Here is a 20,391-nt window from a genome sequence, read left to right as displayed (position 1 = left end):
ATACAGCCACCAAACCCAGACACTATTGTGGATGCCAAGAAGTGCTTGATGACAGGAGTCTGATATGGCTGTCTCCTGAGAGGCTCTGCCAGAGCCTGACAAACACAGAAACAGAGGTGGATGCTTGCAGCCAATCATTGGGCTAAGCGCGGGGTCCCCGATGGAGGAGTTGGAAAGGAGACTAAGAGAGCTGAGGGGATTTGCAGCCCAATGGGGGGAGCAACAGTGTCAACTGGCCAGGCCCCCCAGAGCTCACAGGGACTGGGCCACCAACCAAAGAGTACACATGGAGGGACTCATGGCTTTGGTCGCATATGTGGCAGAGGATGGCCTTGTTGGACATCAGTGGAAGGAGAGGCCCTTGGGCCTGAGGGTGTTCAACGCCCCAGTATAGGGGAATGCCAGGGTAAAAAGATGGGAGTGGGTAGGTAGGATGGAGGGAGCACCCTCATAGAGGCAGGGGGAGGGAGGATGGGATGGGGATTTCCAAAGGGGAGACCTGGAAAGGGTAAAACATTTAAAACGTAAATAAAGAAAATAACCAATTAAAAACATATAAATAAATAAAAGAATAAATCTAACTAAGATGACTAACTATAAATGATATAAATGGAAAAATATATTATCCTCGTGGATCAGAAGATTAAATGGTACAAAGATATTTATGCTTACTCACTAAAATCTACAGATTGAGAGCAATCTCTATCAAAATGTTATTATCATTATTCATAGAAGTAGAAGCAGCTATAATAAAATCTTATGAGCTAAAAATGGACCTAAGTGACCAACAAAAATTATAAAAATGAAAAGCAAGGGCTAAAAAGACAGCTCAGAAGTTAAGAGATTCATTCTCTTCCAGACGATCCAAATGATCCAAACTTGGTTCTCAGCACTCAAGTTAGGAGGCTCCCAACTCCCTGTAACTCCAGCCTCAGGGAACTGGGTGCCACCTTCTGGCTTTTGGTGGCATCTGCATACTTGTAGCATACATTCACCCAGACATCCATACACATAAAATAAAAATAAATCTTAAAAACGAAGTTAGAGGATTCATACTTCCTGATTTCAGATTACACTACAAAGGTATAGTATAGTATGATACAGAAAAATAAGCAAGATTGAAAGGCAAGGAAAAACCTCATTCTTTTCAGTAAGAGTACCCATAAAACAGCATAAAAATATTGTCTCTTTAAAAAAGGCTGTTGGGAAAATGGATATTTACACTCAAAATCATGAAACTGTACCTTTATCCTACAATATTCACAAAAATCAATGCAATATGTATTAAAGACTTAAGCACAATATCTGAAACCATAAAACACCTAAAAGAAATGAAACAAGGAACAATCTCTTTTACATTGATCTTGGCAACGACCCTGGTCAGGGAGCTGGTGGAAGGACTGGAGGAGCAGAGGGGGGATTTCAATCCCATTGGAAGAACACTTTTGGCTGGATGGACCACCCAGTGCTCCCAGTGACTAGACCACCAAGCAAGGAGTGTACAGGGCAGTAGCAGAAGATGGCTTTGTCTGACATCAATGGGAGGGGAGGCCCTTGGTCTTGTGAAGGTTTGATGCCCCAGAATTAGGGGATGCTGGAGCAGTGGGGCAGAAGAGGGTGAGTTGGTGGAGGAGCACCCTCATTGAGGCAAAGGGGAGGGAGAAAGGGCGGATGTGGGAGGGAAGGTTTGTGGAGGGGTAGCTGAGAAGTGGGATATCAGTTGAGATCTAAATGAATGGAATGATTAATTAAAAAAAGAAACAATAGACAAAAATAAACCAAACTAACCAAGTAAGACTATATAAATCTAAAATATTTCTATAAAGCAAAGGAAATATTAAGTAAAATGAAAAGGAAATACACAACGTAAGAGGAAATGTTTCATATCACAGTCCAATCTGAGGTTGCTATCTAAAATTTACACAATTTATAAAACTAACCTGAGGGGTTGGCAGAGACAGGAGGATCTTTTAGAAGTTCTGCTGGCCACTCACTGAGTCTAGCTGAAACAACCAGCCCCAGAGTAAGTGAGTGACCACGTCTTAAGACAAAACAATGGAGAGTAATAGAGGATGACACCTCTGTCTATGCTAGCTAGCCACTTGGGGAGGTAGGGAAAGAATGAGGTACTCCTGGGTAACCAGCTTTGGCTTCACATAAGATCGGAATTTCCAACAGTTTCTGAGATAGCCCTAAACAGATTGCTGATGGTTTTAATTCTGACTCAGTGCTGATGATTGTAAAATGAAAATATGGGTCAATTCTGAAAAATACCAAGGATACACTACATCATACTGTATCAAATATTCAGCCAGGAATTAGTTATTTAGAAAGAAAGAATTACATCCATCTCACTATTATTTACCTCAAGAAAATAACAGAATAAGTATGAAGCTAAATCCACTGCAGAGACAGAGACTAGGAAAATATATTGTCAGTGCTTAGAAACCTTGAAAGATTTCTGTAATTAAAAGCAAATGTAATTAGGCTGATAAAAAAAATCAAGGATGAGAATATCAAAACCAAAAAGGGACAAAAGAGAATAAATAGTTGAATAATTAGCTCACTCAACCAAAAATAAATAGCCTAGGAAAATCTATTAAGTCAGAAATTAATGGGACATAGGAACAATTGATTATGGTTATAGAAGAACTGCAAACATTAATTCCATTTTCCATTGTGTGACAAGCCATCGAGACTGCTTATAGTTAAACTCAGGTTTTTCTGTCAAACAAATTTTTTTCTTAAAATTTTCTTTATATATATATATTATTATTAGGTATTTTCCTCATTTACATTTCCAATGCTATCCCAAAAGTCCCCCATACCCTCACCCCCCACTCCCCCACCCACCCACTCCCACTTTTTGGCTCTGGCATTCCCCTGTACTGGGGCATATAAAGTTTGCGTGTCCAATGGGCCTCTCTTTCCAGTGATGGCCGACTAGGCCATCTTCTGATTCATATGCAGCTAGAGTCAAGAGTTCCGGGGTACTGGTTAGTTCATCATGTTGTTCCAACTATAGGGTTGCATATCCCTTTAGCTCCTTGGGTACTTTCTCTAGCTCCTCCATTGGGGGCTCTGTGATCCATCCAATAGCTGACTGTGAGCATCCACTTCTGTGTTTGCTAGGCCCCGGCATCGTCTCACAAGAGACAGCTATATCTGGGTCCTTTCAGCAAACTTTTGCTAGTGTATGCAATGGTGTCAGCGTTTGGAGGCTGATTATGGGATGGATCCCTGGACAAATTTTTAAGCAATATAAGGGCTCCGATTCAGCTTATATAAGAAGCGGGATGCAGACTTGGGGGAAAGAATAAGAAAGAAGGAAATCAGCACAGTGAAAATCCCTCTAATTCCCACATCAAAGTGGGGATGGGACTAGTATGTCTAGCCCACTGCAATAGCTACTTTCTAAATATATTTTCCCTGAGAATTGTGCTCCTTAGTATTCACATCCTGCTAAGGTATTTTCTCCTTGAATCTGGACTGCATTTGTGGCTTTTTATTACAAGCATATTTCTTTTAATTTTTATTTATTTACATTCCAGTCATTGTGCCCCACCCCCTCAGTCTCCTCTCCCACAGTTCCTCATCCCATTCCTCCTCCTCTTGCTTCCAGGTGCTCTCCCCACTACCAGATCTCCCCCTTCCCTGGGGGCCTCAAGACTCTCTAGGACTAAGCACATCTCTTCCCACTGAGGCCTGATCAGGCAGACCTCTGCTATATTTGTGCCACCAGCCCCTGTAAGCTCCTGGTTGGTGGCTCAGTCTCTGAGAGCTCCCTGGGGTCTGGGTAGGTTGAGACTGCATATTTTAATTTTACAAAGTAAAAGGTTTCATTATGACATTTTCAGACATTCATATACTATGATCATATTTATCACATTATTAACCCTCACTAAGGCCCGTCCCACCCTCATAAATAATAGTCCTCTTCTATTTTTATGTCTTTTTCTTTCTTTAATAGCTACACCTAGAGAAAACATATGTTGTCTTTGATTCCTAGAGAAAACATATGTTGTCTTTGATTCTGGGATATTTTGCTTAAGAGGCACTCTGTAGTTGTAACTATTTTCTTTAAAATGCCATAATTTTTGGTTTTCTTAGACCTAAGTAAGATTCATTCTATATATTTAACACACTTCTTTATCAATTCATCTACTGACCAATACCTATACTGAGTCCAAAACTCAGCAATTGTGAATAGTGCTATAATAAATATGGGTATGCAGGTATTTCTATTATAAGTGTACTTATTCTTGAGGCCTCTCCATACGAATTCCCACAGTGGCAGCATTTTAAGAGTTCCTTTTCCAAAGGGTCAATTTTCTCTGAGAATATGATAACTATTCTTCTCCTGTCGAAAGCCACACATACAAGATTATATATGCATCATGGGGATACAAAAAGGACTCAAACTTGGGTGGGAAGGGAAGGGGCTGGATATAGAAAGGATTGGTTAAAGAAAGGTGGTCAAAGAACTTATAAGAAAAAAAGTTCCTTTCCCTGCTACAACTTCACAAGTATTTCCTAGTTTGGAGGTACTTAATTGTAGCCATTCTGACCAGGGTGAGATGCAATCTCAAGGTAGTTTAAATTTACATTTCCCTGGTGACTAAATTATGTTTAATATTTTAAACTTGTTTTATTTACTGTTCATACTAGCATATACTGTGTTTTTAGAATCAAATCCACCTTAATTCCCTCCTCTCCAATTCCTCCCTTATCACCTCCACCACTTTCCCCTTCCAAGTTATGTGGTCCCATTTAAAATACCAACTGAGCTGGATGTGGATAGCTGAGACAGAGACCTGGATAAGGGAGGTGCCCAAGAATCACAGCATTGGGATTATGGAACCTGAAGAGGCCAGGCAGGAACCCCAGTGGTTCGACAGGGACACCAACCCACCCGCAAAACTTTCAATCCCCAATTATATGAAATACAGAGATGGGATGGAGTAGAGCTGAGGGAACAGCCAACCAATAACCAGCCCAACTTGAAGCCCATCCCATGGGCAAGCACCAATCCCTGACACTACTAATGATGCTCTGTTATGCTTGCAGACAGGAGCCTAGCATAACTGTCCCCTGAGAGCCTCCACCCAGCAGCTAACTAGACAGATGCAGATACCACAACTAAACACTGGATGGAGCTCAGAGACTCTTATGGAAGAGTTGGAGGAAGGACTGAGGGCCCCAAAGGGGATAGGAACTCCACAGGAAGACCAACAGAGTCAACTAACCTGGACCCTTGGAGCATTCAGAGTCTGAACCACAAACCAAAGAACATATACACAGGCTGGACCTAGGCCTCCCTGCACATATGCAGCAGATGAACAACTTGGAGAAGACTGGCTCCCTAGCAGCTAGGAGGAATGTATTAAAGTCCACACCCACAGTAACACACCTACTCCAAAAGACCACACCTACTTCATCCTCCTAAGGATGCCACATCAGGACAGAACAACAAAAACCTACAGACTGATTTCTCTGATCAACACAGATGTAAAAATTCTCAATAAAATACTAGAAAACCAAATGCAAACACATATTAAGAAGATCATCCACCATGATCAGGTAGGCTTTATCTTGGAAACGCAAAGTTAGTATAACAATACATAAGTCGATTGTTGAGGCCTGTCCCACCCCTAGCATAGCTGTATCCATTTTGTTCCATGTCCACCAGCTATTTCATATTGTTGCCAGACATTGATGCAGAAAAATAACTTGAGTCAGAGCAGGGTCAAGCTGACCACATACCCTGTTATGTTCTCTGTGAAGTTTGTTAATCTTAAGAAACTCCACAACTATAAGCTTCACGTAGAACCTATCAAATTAAAGGTCAATATGAACAGTTATATCTAAAATGGCTTGAATCAGGGCGGACCACCATGCAGCATTTCCTGCACTTGTGTATATGAGCTCATTGTGGTTTTTGCAGTTTTAGCCCTTATAAGTTGACATAGAAAAAAAGGGTTGGGGTCATAGCCTCAGCCTCCAAATTTTGAGTTATGGTCCTGATGGGTCAATCTTAGGGTATGCATTCAATAAACTATCCCTGTCTAACTGAGCTCAGTGTTGTGTGGTTTGTGGAGCAACTCCTGGAACCCCAACTAATAAATATGATAAATCATAAAAATGGACTTAGACAAAAACTTTTTATCATGAAAACATGTTGGACTTTTCAAAGGAATTTTTTCATCTTTTGAGATGATTCTGTGATTTTGTCTAAGGGCCACAGCTCAAAATTTGGAGGCTGAGGCTACAACCCCTTTTTTCAAATGGATGGTCAGGGTAATTCTAAGAGACTCCTAAAACAATACAGATTATTGATGTAACCCTTGGTTGCTTCCCAGAGTTGAAATTAAGCCCCTGTTGCTAAAGACAATACACATTTTAGACACAGGACTTAGTATGATTCCAGTTGGATCCAACCTAAAAGCCTTCTCTGTGATCTACTTTGAAGGTAATAGAAAATACTATGCAAGCTCCCAAGAAATAAAAGCAATTAGTAGTCTTACCCAGCCCAAACACATATGAACTACAACACTGACCAACATGGCAAACTATCTGTACTGGTGTAGTAAATTACAGTTTGTGCAACTAAAAGCTATCTAACTGGACTTAGGACCTACTCAAAAGAAAGAAAACCGTGTCTGGTACTAAAAATCAAGCCAACTTCTCTGAGCTAGTGAGGCTGTGGACCTTAGAAGTAAGTCTACTACCACCATTTTGTTAGATTCAGCATCATTCTTACTATATTCTAAATCTAACTCTATCCACAGGTAAGTGTAGACACCACCATCCATCAAAGAATCTTCTCTTTATAGCAGATGGAGATCGTCACAGAAAATCTGATCACAATACAGAGATCAAGGAATTGTCGGGTGTTTGGCATCAGTGCATACATCTACTTCACAGTTACTGTATCTTGGATAAAATCACAGAAGAAGTGAAAAAAATTAAGAGCCAGAGTACCAGGAAGTCCACTGAGAAAGTTTCTCCTAGAAATGACTACATAAATTAAACTGAGACAATGGCAGTATCAATAGACATACTTGCATGGGGATGGATTTTCACAGAGTCCCACCACTAAACTATAGGCAGCAACATATGAATACTGGGAGAGGGAAAATTCGCCTCTTCCAGAGATGAGGCCTGTCTTAGTTAGGGTTTCTGTTGCTGTGAAGAGACACCATGACCATAGCAACTCTTTTTTTTTTTTTTTTTTTTTTTTTTCGAGACAGGGTTTCTCTGTGTAGCCCTGGCTGTCCTGGAACTCTCTCTGTAGACCAGGCCGGCCTTGAACTCAGAAATCTGCCTGCCTCTGCTGGAATTAAAGGCATGCGCCACCACACCCGGCTGACCATGGCAACTCTTATAAAGGTAAACATTTAATTGGGGCTGGCTTATACTTTCAGAGGTGTGGTCCATTATCATCATGATGGGAAACATGGTAGCATGCAGAGGCAGACATGTTGCTGGAGAATGAGGTAAGAGTTCTACATCTTGATCCACAGGCAGCAGAAGTAGACAGTGTGCTATTTTAGGCCTAGCTTGAACATAGGAGCCCTCAAGGTCTGCCTCCACAGTAACGCACTTCCTCCATCAAGGCCATACCTCCTAATAGTAAGATTCCCTATGAGCCTATGGGAGCCATTTTCCCTCAAACCACCGTAAACCCCTTAATTGGTTATCAGCCCTTAATCCATTTTCACACAAGCAACAAAAACAGACTCAGCTGTATTTATATATTTGTACATGAATATATGTACATTTAAATGTATGCATATAACAAGAATAAAGAATAATCAAAGCTAAAGTGGCGACCAACTTGAGAGTGTGGATGGTATGAGGGTTGGGAGAAGAGTCCATGGGAGTGGACAAAAGGAGGAAAGGGAAGAATTAAAGTGATGTAATTCTATTTTAATTAAATAGGCTTTTAAAATGTCTGTATCCCAGCAAACTAAAAAGTCTAAAAGAAATTAATGAATTTCTTGGCATATATGACCTACCAAAGTTAAATCAAGATGAAATAAGTAATTTAAACAGATTCACAACCCAACTGAAATAAAAGCAATAATTAAAAATCTCCCAACCAAAGTAAGTCCAGGGCCAAATATATTCAGTTCAGAATTCCACCAGACTTTCAAAGAAGAACTAATGTCAACACTTTTCATATTATTCTGCAAATTAGAAGCTTAAGGAATATTTCCAAATTATTTTTATGAAGACAGTATCAGCTGGATACCAAACTTACACAAAGACCTCTCCCTAAAAGAAAAACTTTCAATAACATACTTGCAAATCAAATTTTAAACGATTGCAAATCAAAAAGATTATCCACCATGACCAGGTTGCTTCATCCGAGAGATGTAGAAATTGTTCAACAAATATAAATGAGTAAACACAATTTACCACACAGACTAAAAGAGAGAAAAGCACACATTTATCTTCTTAGATACATGAAAGGTCTTTGACAAAATCCAACATCCCTTCATGATAAAATTTCTAAAGACACTAGGATATGAAGGACATTTCTCAGTCTAATATAGTCGATCTATAGCAACCCAGCAGCCAACACTATTCAAAATGGTGAAAAACTCAAAAGTATTTCCATTAAATTAGGAACAAGGTAAGAATGCTCACTCTTCCCATACCCATTCAATATAGTGCTTGAAGTCTTAGCTAAAGCAATAAGACAAGTAACTGAAGGAGGCAGAGGGAAGGAGGAACCTGGATAGGAGAAGGGAGGAGAAGGGGAAGAGGGGAATGTGATCAGGTATTGGGGGGAGGACAGGAGAAAAGCCCTGAGGACCAGAAGAATGAATGGAAATATGCAACCTCGGGAAGTAGAGGGGGCCCTCTAGAGAATGTACCAAAGACCTGGGAGTTGACAGACTCTCAGGACTCAAAGGGAGGGACCTTAGATGAAATGCCCAACAGTGGGGAGGGAAAACTTGTAGAGTCCACCTCCAGTAGAAAGGGGGGCAATGACTGGATATCAAGTGGAGGGATAGAGTTGCCATCCCACAGTCAAGAAAAAACCTCTGACCCAGAATTATTCCTGTCTAAAAGAACTGCAGAGACAAAAGTGGAGAAGAGACTGAGGGAAAGGAGGTCCAGTGACCAGCCCACATTGGGATCCAGCTCAAGTGGAGGCTCCAAGGCCTGACACTATTACTGATGCTATAGTGTGCTTACAGACAGGAGCCTAACATGGCTGTTCTCCTAGAGGCCCATCAAGCAGCTGACTGACAGAAGCAGATACTTACACCCAACCACTGGACTGAAGTTGGGGACACCTGTTGTTGAATTAGAGAAATGCTGGAAAAAGCTGAGGAGGAGGGTGACCCCCTAGGAAGACCAGCAGTCTCAATTAACCTGGACTCCCTGAGATCTTTCAGACACTGAGCCACCAACCAGGCAGCCTACACCAGCTGATATGAGGCTCCCAACACACATACAGCAGAGGACTGCTGGGTTTGGCCTCATTGGGAGAAGATAGACCTACCCCTTGAGAGACTTGAGGCTCTAGGGAGTGGGGAGGCCTGGCAGGGATGGAGGGAAGGCATCCTCTTGGAGACAGAGGGGAGGAAGAATGAGATGAGAAATTGTGGGAGGGCAGACCGGGAGGGGGGCAATGACTGGACTGTAAAAAAAAATAAAATAAAAGTAATAAAAAATAAAATAGAAAAAAAATAGGAAAAGAAAATGTGAAAGTATACTTATTTACAAACAGTATGATTTTATACCTAAAAATCTCTAAAGATTCCACCAGCAAACTTCTATATCTGATAAATACTTCTGGCAATATAGGAGGATACAAAATTAACAGACAAAAATTAGTACCTTTCCTATACACAAAAGACAAATAGGCAGAAAAAGAAATCAGGGAAACAGTTCATTTTACAATAGAAAGCAAAATACCTTGAATAGTGCTAACAAAAACTTGGGAGGCAGAGGCAGGCAGATTTCTGAGTTCGAGACCAGCCTGGTCTACAGAGTGAGTTCCAGGACAGCCAGGGATACACAGAGAAACCCTGTCTCGAAAAACCAAATAGAATAGAATAAAATAAAATAAACAATTATAGGACTTCATGAGACTAAAAATCTTACAGCAAAGGATATCATTATTGGAGCAAAGCAGCAGCCTTCAGACTGGAGGGGAAAATCTTAACATCTGCTTGAGGGGTAGTATGTAGCTAACAACCTAATTTCAACTAGGGTAGAGAACTTAATAAGAAGTTCTCAGAAGATGAAATGCCAAGTGGCTAAAAACTACATTTTAATATGTGAACATCTTTTGCAATTAGAAGACTACAAAATTTTTATGAGACTTCATCTTACTCAGTCATGAATATTTGCTTATAATGATTGTGAGTTGCTGGAGCTTTCCCAGGGAACCTTCCCCTGTATAGAGAGGAGAGTCAGCGAGTCTTTGCTTGACAGGGCAGCCCTTAAAGAGCATAAGGAGTCTGCAAAGGAAGAGAGTGAGCCAGGCATGATGGTCAAGGGAATCTCCCAGCCTAACTAGCAACCAGGCTGCTTCTATGGCTCTAACTAGCAATAAGGCCATTTCTGCTGTTCTGACTAACAGCCAGGTGCTTCTTTCTTTATACAAGCTTCCCTGAACAGAGGCAGACTAATGACTAGCCAAGTGGTACAGAATGTATGTTCGACTTTTCATTACATGTCCAGGGTTGCAAGTTCAGTTACAATTAGAAAATAGAAAGAGCAGATTGTTCTTATTCTTATTAGCCCTAAAACTCCAAATTAAAGAATCTAAAGAGTGTCACCTCCAGAGCAAACACACTTATTATATGACAGCCTATTTTTAGGCTGGCTATGTCTGCAGTTTGAAAGCACTCCAAACAAACAGAAAATGTCTGAACCAGTCTTTTTATGAAAAGCAAATATTAATACCTAACTTCTTTTGCTATATGTTTCATCATCTATGCTATAAAGTAGGAAAACTTTATTTTAGTCAATATATCTTACTGAGTTTTATTCCTTCAGGAGTGTACCCTGTGTGGCCCCCTATTTTTAAACTACATTTTTAGAGACCTGAAAGCCTATAATAAAAAGAGACCTGAATCTGTAACCTATTCTTCTGGCCAGAGTTTATCAACTGTCTCTGTTTGCCCTGCATCAATTATACTGTTTGAGTTTGTTCAGGGGCAGATACCCCAAGAATATTCCTAGAGACCTGGCCTCATCTAGCTATGTTCTTATCTGTGCTTAATGATTTCCAGGACATAGGAAGACTTCCAAATAGTGGCCAGATAAACGTAAAGTTAGGATTTTCCTAAAAAGACTCAGACATAATTTTTCTCAGGAAAGAAAAAAATTAATCATAATGCAGAAAGTTCTGATGAATACAGTACACAGAGGCACAAATCCAAAAGTTATAAACAGAAGGACAGCAATTGTAGCAATCAGTTCATTTTTGCTAGAACTGCCAAGCAGTAGTGCCTGGCATCATGACTCTTGCCTTTTCCAGTGGGAATAGCTGTGCCAGTGGTTATACACCCTATGTGTATAATCACTAGGTGCTATGGTTTGCAGCCTAAATGGTTCGTTTGTTGATGGCTCAGTCCCCTGAGTAGCAGTGTTGAGAAACTGTGCTGATGAGTTTGTCAATTTGACAGAAGCTAGAGTCATTCTGGAAGAGAGAACCTTAGTTGAGAAAATGTCTGCACCAGACTGGCCAGTAGACAAGCTTGTGGTAATTTTCTTGATTGATGATCGATGTGGAAGAGCCTAGCTTACTGTGGGTGGTGCCTACACCTAGGCTATAAGAAAGCAGCCCCAGAAAGCCATGGGGACCAAACCAGTAAACAGCACTCCCCATGGCTGCTGCCTCCAGGTACCTGCCTTGACTTCCCTGGATGATGAACTACTTGCTTTACGATGACCACGGTGTTTTATCACAATGGAAACCCTAAGGAAGACACAGGATAGAACCTGTAAAAAGTAGCATCTATTGGGACATACTTAAGTCTTTTAGGGGTATACTGTTCTTTGAAGGAAATGATGTTTCCCTGAAAGGAGTTTTGAGGACAGTAATTAGGAAAGCCTAAAGTGACCCTTCAATCCCTCTCTAGATTCCTGTATTAAGAGATGAGTGCTAGCACCCACACATGCTCACATGCCACCCACCATGACGTGATACAGTCAAGAGGACCCTCCCTCACCAGAACTGAGGTGATGCCAATGCCATAATCTGATCCTGCAAAACAACCCTGAGAGTCCACCTCACAGCAGTCAGAATGGCTAGAATCAAAACCTCAGGTGACAGCAGATCCTGGTGAGAATGTGGAGAAAGAGGAACACTCCTCCATTGCTGGTGGGATTGCAAGCTGGTACAGCCACTCTGTAAATCAATCTGGAGGTTCTTCAGAAAATTGGAAGACCCAGATATACCACTCTTGGGAATATATCCAAAAGATGGCCCACCATGCCACAAAGGAACGTGTTCCACCATGTTCATAGCGGCCTTATTTGTGATAGCCAGAAGCTGGAAACAACCTAGATGGCACACGACAGAAGAATAGATACAGAAAATGTGGTTCAGTTACAAAATGGAATACTACTCAGATATTAAGAACGAGGACATCCTGACTTTTGCAGGCAAATGGATGGAACTAGAAAATACCCCGAGTGAGGTAACTCAGACACAAAATGACATGCATGGTATATATTCATTAATAAGTGGATATTAGCCCCAAAAAGTATAAAATACCCAAGCTACAGTCCACAGAATTTAAAAGGCACAACAAGCTGAAGTGCCTAAGTGAGGATGCCTCAGTCCCACTTGGGAGAGAGAAGAAAGCAACCACAAGTGGGGAGGGAAGGAGGGACCTGGGTGGGAAAGTGAATGGGCTGGGGGGGGTGCTGATCTGGTATTGGGTGAGGGAAAAGGACTGAAGCCCTGAGGGTCAGTAGAAAAAATGTAAACAGGCAACCTCAGGAAATAGATGATTCTGTTTTCAAATTTGTTATTTGAATCACTGGTAGTTCTGCCAGTCATCCTTTCAATGGCATTTTCTGAACATTCAAAGTTTTCACTCCATGTGGCAGATAAATAAACTCATTAAGTCTCAGAGTCTGTGCTGAATAAGGTCTTTTGTGTCCTTAGGTAGAAAACCTACATGAGAGAGGTTTTGTTCTTTTCTACACTCAGCTTTGTTGTCCCTTGCTTGCTGAAAAACAATGCACTGGTTGTTGCCAGTAATGACCAGGTTTTCATTCTGCCTTCCTTCTACTATGGTCTTATAAAAAGCACAAATGCTTTGATAAAGGAGCTAAGACCACCCAGTGGAAAAAACACAGCATTTCAACAAATGGTGCTGGTTCAACTGGCAATGAGTATGTAGAAGAATGCAAATTGAGCCATTCTTATCTCCTTGTAGAAAGCTCAAGTCCAAGTGGATCAAGGAACTCCACATAAAAGCAGATACACTGAAACTAACAGAAGAGAAAGTGGGGAAGAGCCTCGAACACATGGGCACAGGGGAAAATTTCCCGAACAGAACACCAGTGGCTTATGCTCTAAGATCAACAATTGACAAATAGGACCTCATAAAATTACAAAGCTTCTGTACAGCAAAGGACACTGTCAATAGGACAAAACAGCAACCAACAGATTGGGAAAAGATCTTTACCAATCCTACATCCGATATATGGCTAATATCTAATATATACAAAGAACTCAAGAAGTTAGACTCCGGAGAACCAAATAACCCTATTAAAAATGAAGAACAGAGCTAAACAAAGACTTCTCAACTGGGGAATACCAAATAGCTGAAAAGCACCTAAAGAAATGTTCAACATCCTTAGTCATCAGGGAAATGCAAATCAAAACAACCCTGAGATTTCACCTCACACCAGTCAGAATGGCTAAGATCAAAAACTCAGGTGACAGAAGATGCTGGCGAAGTTGTGGAGAAAGAGGAACACTCCTCCATTGCTGGTGGGATTGCAAGCTTGTACAACCACTCTGGAAGTCAGTCTGGTGGTTCCTCAGAAAATTGGACATAGTGCTACTGGAGGATCCAGTAATACCACTCCTGGGCAAATACCCAGAAGAAGCTCCAACATATAATAAGGACACATGCTCCACTATGTTCATAGCAGTCTTATTTATAATCGCCAGAAGCTAGAAATAGCCCAGATATCCCTCAACAGAGGAATGGATACAGAAAATGTGGTACATTTACACAATGGAGTACTACTCAGCTATTCAAAACAATGAATTTATGAAATTCTTAGGCAAATGGATGGATCTGGAGTATATCATCCTAAGTGAGGTAACACAATCACAAAAGAACACACATGATATGCACTCACTGATAAGTGGATATTAGCCCAGAATACCCAAGATGCAATTAACAAACCACATGAAACTCAAGAAGGAAGACCAAAGTGTGGATACTTCGATCCTTCTTAGAAGGGGGAACAAAATACCCATGGAAGGAGTTACAGAGACAAAGTGTGGAGCAGAGACTGAGGGAATGGACATCCAGAGACTGCCCCACCTGAGGATCCATCCCATATACAATCACCAAACCCAGACACTATTGTGGATGCCAACAAGTGCTTGCTGACAGGAGCCTGATATAGCTGTCTCCTGAGAGGCTCTGCCAGTGCCTCACAAATATCCATTTGGACTGAGCATAGGATCCCCAAAGAAGGAGCTAGAGAAAGTACCCAAGGAGCTAAAGTGGTTAGTAGCCCCATAGGAGGAACATCAATATGAACTAACCAGTACCCCCAGAGCTCCCAGGAACTAAACTACCAACCATAGAGTACACATGGTGGAACTTGTGGCTCTAGCTGCAAATGTAGCAGAGGATGGCTTAGTCGGTCATCAATGGGATGAGAGGCCCTTGGTCCTGTGAAGGCTCTATGCCCCAGTGTAGGGGAATGCCAGGACCAGGAATGGGAGTGGGTGGGTTGGTGGGCAGGAGGAGGGAGGAAGGGATAGGGGATTTTCGGAGGGGAAACCAGAAAAGGGGATAACATTTGAAATGTAAATAAAGAAAATATCTAATGAAAAAAGGACAAATGATGCCCATGTCAGACACTTGCTTGAATCACAGCAGATCACTTTCATGAAACTCAATGCTGTCAACAGACATTTGGCTCATTGTGAATCACAGCTCAGATGACAAGCGTTATGAGTAGGTTGCTGACAACCAAGATAAATAGGAGGGATAACTTGTTCTTTTTCCCTCCCAATTGGGTGTTGTGGAGAGGAACTTCATCAATAGGAATATACAGCTTTAAGGTTACCATTGTGCTCACTGTTACCATTGCTTCACTCTACAGCCACCTTCTGCATGGATTTCTTCACTGGCCCATTGTAAATTTGCTGCTCTACAGAGCTACCTCTATAGCTGCCTCTTAAACTCTTAATTCTTAGTTTACAAAACCATTGAAGGGCTTTTCTTCCTTCCTTTTAAAAAATTCATATTAACTTCAAACTGATTGTAAGATTTTTTAAGTGACTTGGAAAGCAGTGCTATACAGATCAGTACAATAATATGTTTTGTAAGAATGAACATCAATATATAAAGATTCAATGTGTTCATAAAAATCATAGAAAAAAGTTATTCATCATAGAAAGAAAAATCAATTTTCCATACCTTTTATTATCTATCAGGAATTGAATAATGCTCAGACAGAATTCCAAAGGCATAGCAAGATATAGTATTTCCTTAGCAGCTAACAAAGAGAAACATATTAATTAGTTAATCATACTAACAAAGAAAAAAAGAATGAAAATGAGTAAAACATATCAACTTTATATAAAGTTTAACTGTTTTCAATAAATTTTCTGCTCAAAATATTCATATTAAAATTTGCTATACACCGTATTTTATCTAGCACTTCACCAAAATCCTTTTAATAATGCATTAATACCCAATACTAGAAAGGGCAGTGACATGGACATCTTTATATGGACTGCAAAGTAACCGAGTGCAAACTTTGTGAAATCAACCTGGAAATGCCCTATGCTAAGAACACCTGATTAAGACTTTGGAATCTAAAGTCAGATGTAAGTAATACCAGTTGCCACCTGTATAGCCATAAGCAAGTTATTTCATTTTTAGTTTGTCACATGTCAAGTAATAACTATATTACAGATATATTTATGTTATCAAGAGGATTCCATGAGATAATATATGTAGATTACATAGCAATATATCTAGCACTCACTAAAAATTAAATAAATGACAATTCCTATTGCTGTTTTTCCCTTTCTTCAGAAATTATATTTATGAAAAGCCATCTAAAGTATGGGTAAAGTTTCTGAAAAAAAGATATTTAAAAGAGTTTCTATTATAAAATAGAAAGGAACCATTGTGAAATATCCACTATGGTGTAGCCAAAAACTATCATATAAATGTTTAAAATGTTGCTGAGTATTAAATAAGATGGAACAATGACTATAAACTAACATAAAAATAGTTAAGACTACTAGTAAGTGCAAAATTTAAAAACAAATTCATATGTAATATTAATTTTGTAAAACACACAAAATAGACTAAGAAAATAACAATACATCATCAAAGTGCTAAAAATATTATGTGTAGATTTAATGATTAATTCAGCAAATGTTTAATGAGTATATTCTCTAAGTCTGTCACTATATTTGGGAATCTAGCACTAAACAAAATACACAACAAGCCTTGCTAACAAGCTTATATTCTAGGGCAGCATTTTCTCAACCTTCCTAAACGCTGCACTCCTTTATACAGTTCCTCATCTTGTAGTGACCCCCATCCATTACTTTCATTGCTTTTTCATAACTGCAATTTTGCTACTGTCATGAACCATAATGTAAATATCTGATATGCGACCCTGTGAAAGAGTTGTTTGACCCACAGGTTAAAAACACTGTTCTAGGGGATGGTAGGACCATCCATAGCTTTAGTATCTTCCAAATTTTTCTCTGATGAGTTTGTGATATCTTTTCCTGATAAAAGTTTGTCTACTTTAATTTTTTGCCAGTTATGTTAGCACGTACCTTTAATACCAGCAGTTGGCTGAGACTAGCAGATCTGTGAGTTCAAAGCCAGCTTGGTCTTACATAGCAAGTTCCAAGACAGCCAAGGCTATAAAGTGAGACCTTGTCTCAAAAAAGGTCTTTTGAACCTTTTATGCTATAAAAATATCAGGGAAAGTCAAATGCCTCCAATTAGGCTAATCATTCGAACTGGAAAAGACTTTTGTAAAGGAATGAACAAACTACAGCTAGGGATGCAGCCAATAGGGACGTAGCTGAGTAGACTAGAGTGTGCCTAGCATGCACAGTCCCCAGCAGTGCAAAATAGAATACATTATAACATTATTTTCTCAACAGAATAAAATAAAATGGTTATTATTTTAAAAGAAAACCTTAAAATTTATGGAAATCTCATAATTTATAACAATTTCAGAAAAATAACTACTCTAATCTCTGCTTCTGATAATGCATTTAAATAAACATTGTGATGAGGAATTCTAATCCAAAACTAATCAACTTCAAACTTGGTAATTCAAGATTCTATCTTAATTTTATACATAGTGTTAGTTCAAGTAAGCATTTTGAGTTCCTTAGCTTTCTAATGTAAGGAAAGTGCACTGTTATCCTGGATCTTAACAGGTTTCATCCTGTGTATGTGAAGGGGAGATAGAATCCTCTCTATATTTCAGTTTCTGGGGTCTTTTGAGTCACTATATTGATATAGCTCACAGAAAAATTCAGCAATATTGAATTAGCACAAAACTTAGGGCTACTTCCAAATTTGATTACTGTCCTAATTATTTAAGAAGAATTTATTATATAACCAATGATTATACTAACACATAATTTTACATAGTACAAATAACTCTTAAAGATAAAACAATAGTAATAAATTAATAATTAAATAAATTAAATAATTGAAATAATAATTCTTAAAGACAACTAAAATATCCAGTCATGGTGGATCTACAGCCCCAAAATTTGGGAAATGGAAGCAAGAGAATCAAGAGTTCAAGTCCATCTTTGGCCACTTTCTAAATTCAAAGATAGCCTAAACTATACAGAATATATGTGATAAATGCTTTACATACATTTTCTCATAGGATTTTCAAACAATGTGAGTTATGTATTATTATTGTTATTATTGCATCTCTTTTGAAAATAAACTTAAACACAAAAATTAAGGCACTTGCCAAATGACACACAGCTATATATCTGTATATTTATTTCCCTGTATATTCTACGCCATTAATAATAACTGAAAAACAAGTAACAATGTTTATACAAGTAATTATTTAGAAGTGCATCATCAAACAGTTTTATTCAAAGGATAGTTTTTCTCTTTCGGCCACTGTGGAGGAGGCCAAGAATCTCAGTCGAGAACACAGATCTAATTGTTCTCCACGGTACTTCCTCAACCCCCATTCCCATCTCTGAGTCCCTCAATAAACTAACCATGCTTTCCCCACTACCCCTCCAAAACAAGAATCCTTTGTTCATGGTCATAGAACATTTCATAAAGGTTGAGCAGCTGTAATTCTCTGCTAAGCTAAAGGAAGCTGATTGCTTTGATTCAGTTTCTTTTTATAAGCACCTTTTAATTTTACCCCTATTCTTTCTTCTTTCTTTCTTCCTAGTTGATAATTCCTTTTCTATTGATCAGTTTTCTCCTCAACCACCACAAAATTATACCTATTGTGAGTAAATTACAAAATTGCTTTGTGCTGCCATTTCACAATTGTATGCTCTTTGCAGAGAGGTTATACCTTCAAGGAGTTCTTCATTACATGAGTTGCCTTTCACGAGGATCCTCATCTTTAAGAAAAGCCCAGCTGGATGTAAATGTTCCTATTTTAAACAAAGAAATCACAATGATATTATAACTCTGGAGTGTAAAATCCAATTGTTAAGTAATTGCCTGTTTTTTTCAACGTTTGCATGATGACTCAGAATCAAAGGAAATCGAAATTATAAAACATCATATAAATCATATAATATCTGCTCTATCCCCAAGGATTTTTTCTGACACTTTATTCAATCCCAATAAAACAATACAAGGAAAGAACATGCAAAACATTTCCACGGACTGGCAAACATTCATTTAATGGCAATGTAACTATTTAAGTGCCAAATCTCACACCATACTCTAAGGAAAACCTTAAACATCACTTAGATTTATTTTCTACAAAATTTCTCCCTTCTCTTTCCAAAACCTCCTATATACACCTCCTTGCTTTCTTTAAAACGTATGGCTTCTTTTTTCATTAATTGTTGTTATATAAATATATACACAATCGTATAAATGTTACCTGTATGTATGCTTAATAAACATCCTTTGGAAACAATGTTAAAAACACAAAAATTATTATCATTTCTTAGGACATAGCTTTTATGTCTACCACTAATAGCAATATTGCCTAAGTGATATTTCCAAGTTATTGTTAGCTATCCTTAAGGCAACTGTAAAGAGTGGAAGCTATTTAAAACAAAACAAAACAAAACAACAAAAACAAAACTGTGGCCTGGGTACATAGAACAGAACTCTTCCTTTGCAATGACAGTCAGCTTCTATATAAACATTGATTCCATACTCTGTAACTATCTGTAGCTAGTCATTATATGATAACTTAAGAATGAAAAATTAAGCCGGGCGTGGTGGCGCACGCCTTTGATCCCAGCACTCGGGAGGCAGAGGCAGAGGCAGAGGAGGCAGAGGCAGAGGAGGCAGAGGCAGAGGCAGAGGCAGAGGCAGAGGCAGAGGCAGAGGCAGAGGCAGAGGCAGAGGCAGAGGAGGCAGAGGCAGAGGCAGAGGCAGAGGCAGAGGCAGAGGCAGAGGAGGCAGAGGCAGAGGCAGAGGCAGAGGAGGCAGAGGCAGAGGCAGCAGAGGAGGCAGAGGCAGAGGCAGAGGCAGAGGCAGAGGCAGAGGCAGAGGCAGAGGCAGAGGCAGAGGCAGAGGCAGAGGCAGAGGCAGAGGCAGAGGCAGAGGCAGAGGCAGAGGCAGAGGCAGAGGCAGAGGCAGAGGAGGCAGAGGCAGAGGCAGAGGCAGAGGCAGAGGCAGAGGCAGAGGAGGCAGAGGCAGAGGCAGAGGCAGAGGAGGCAGAGGCAGAGGCAGCAGAGGAGGCAGAGGCAGAGGCAGAGGCAGAGGCAGAGGCAGAGGCAGAGGCAGAGGCAGAGGCAGAGGCAGAGGCAGAGGCAGAGGCAGAGGCAGAGGCAGAGGCAGGCGAATTTCTGAGTTCGAGGCCAGCCTGGTCTACAAAGTGAGTTCCAGGACAGCCAGGGCTACACAGAAAAACCCTGTCTCGAAAAAAAACCAAAAAGAATGAAAATTAAAGAAAGCAAACACCGATGTGTGTGTGATACAAATACAGAGAATA

The 20,391-nt window shown here is 39.9% G+C and overlaps 1 protein-coding gene and 1 pseudogene across 1 annotated transcript in view; both read right to left on the bottom strand.

The window, feature by feature from the left end:
• Tex11 (testis expressed 11) overlaps positions 1–20,391 on the bottom strand; it is a 209,617-nt gene that overhangs the window by 114,973 nt on the left and 74,253 nt on the right. The window contains exons 11-12 of the mRNA XM_021153053.2: positions 18,784–18,865; positions 15,654–15,732 (exon numbers count right to left, since the gene is read on the bottom strand). Of these exons, the coding sequence (XP_021008712.1) occupies positions 15,654–15,732; positions 18,784–18,865 (161 nt within the window). The remainder of the gene's footprint in view (positions 1–15,653; positions 15,733–18,783; positions 18,866–20,391) is intronic.
• LOC110287021 (beta-sarcoglycan-like) lies at positions 5,695–15,572 on the bottom strand (annotated as a pseudogene).

Source organism: Mus caroli, unplaced genomic scaffold (assembly GCF_978045245.1).
Source record: "Mus caroli unplaced genomic scaffold, Mus_caroli_1 scaffold_5, whole genome shotgun sequence".
NCBI lineage: Eukaryota > Metazoa > Chordata > Mammalia > Rodentia > Muridae > Mus > Mus caroli.
The sequence above is the reverse complement of the archived record's forward strand: the minus strand, read 5'-3'. Positions and strand labels throughout refer to the sequence as shown.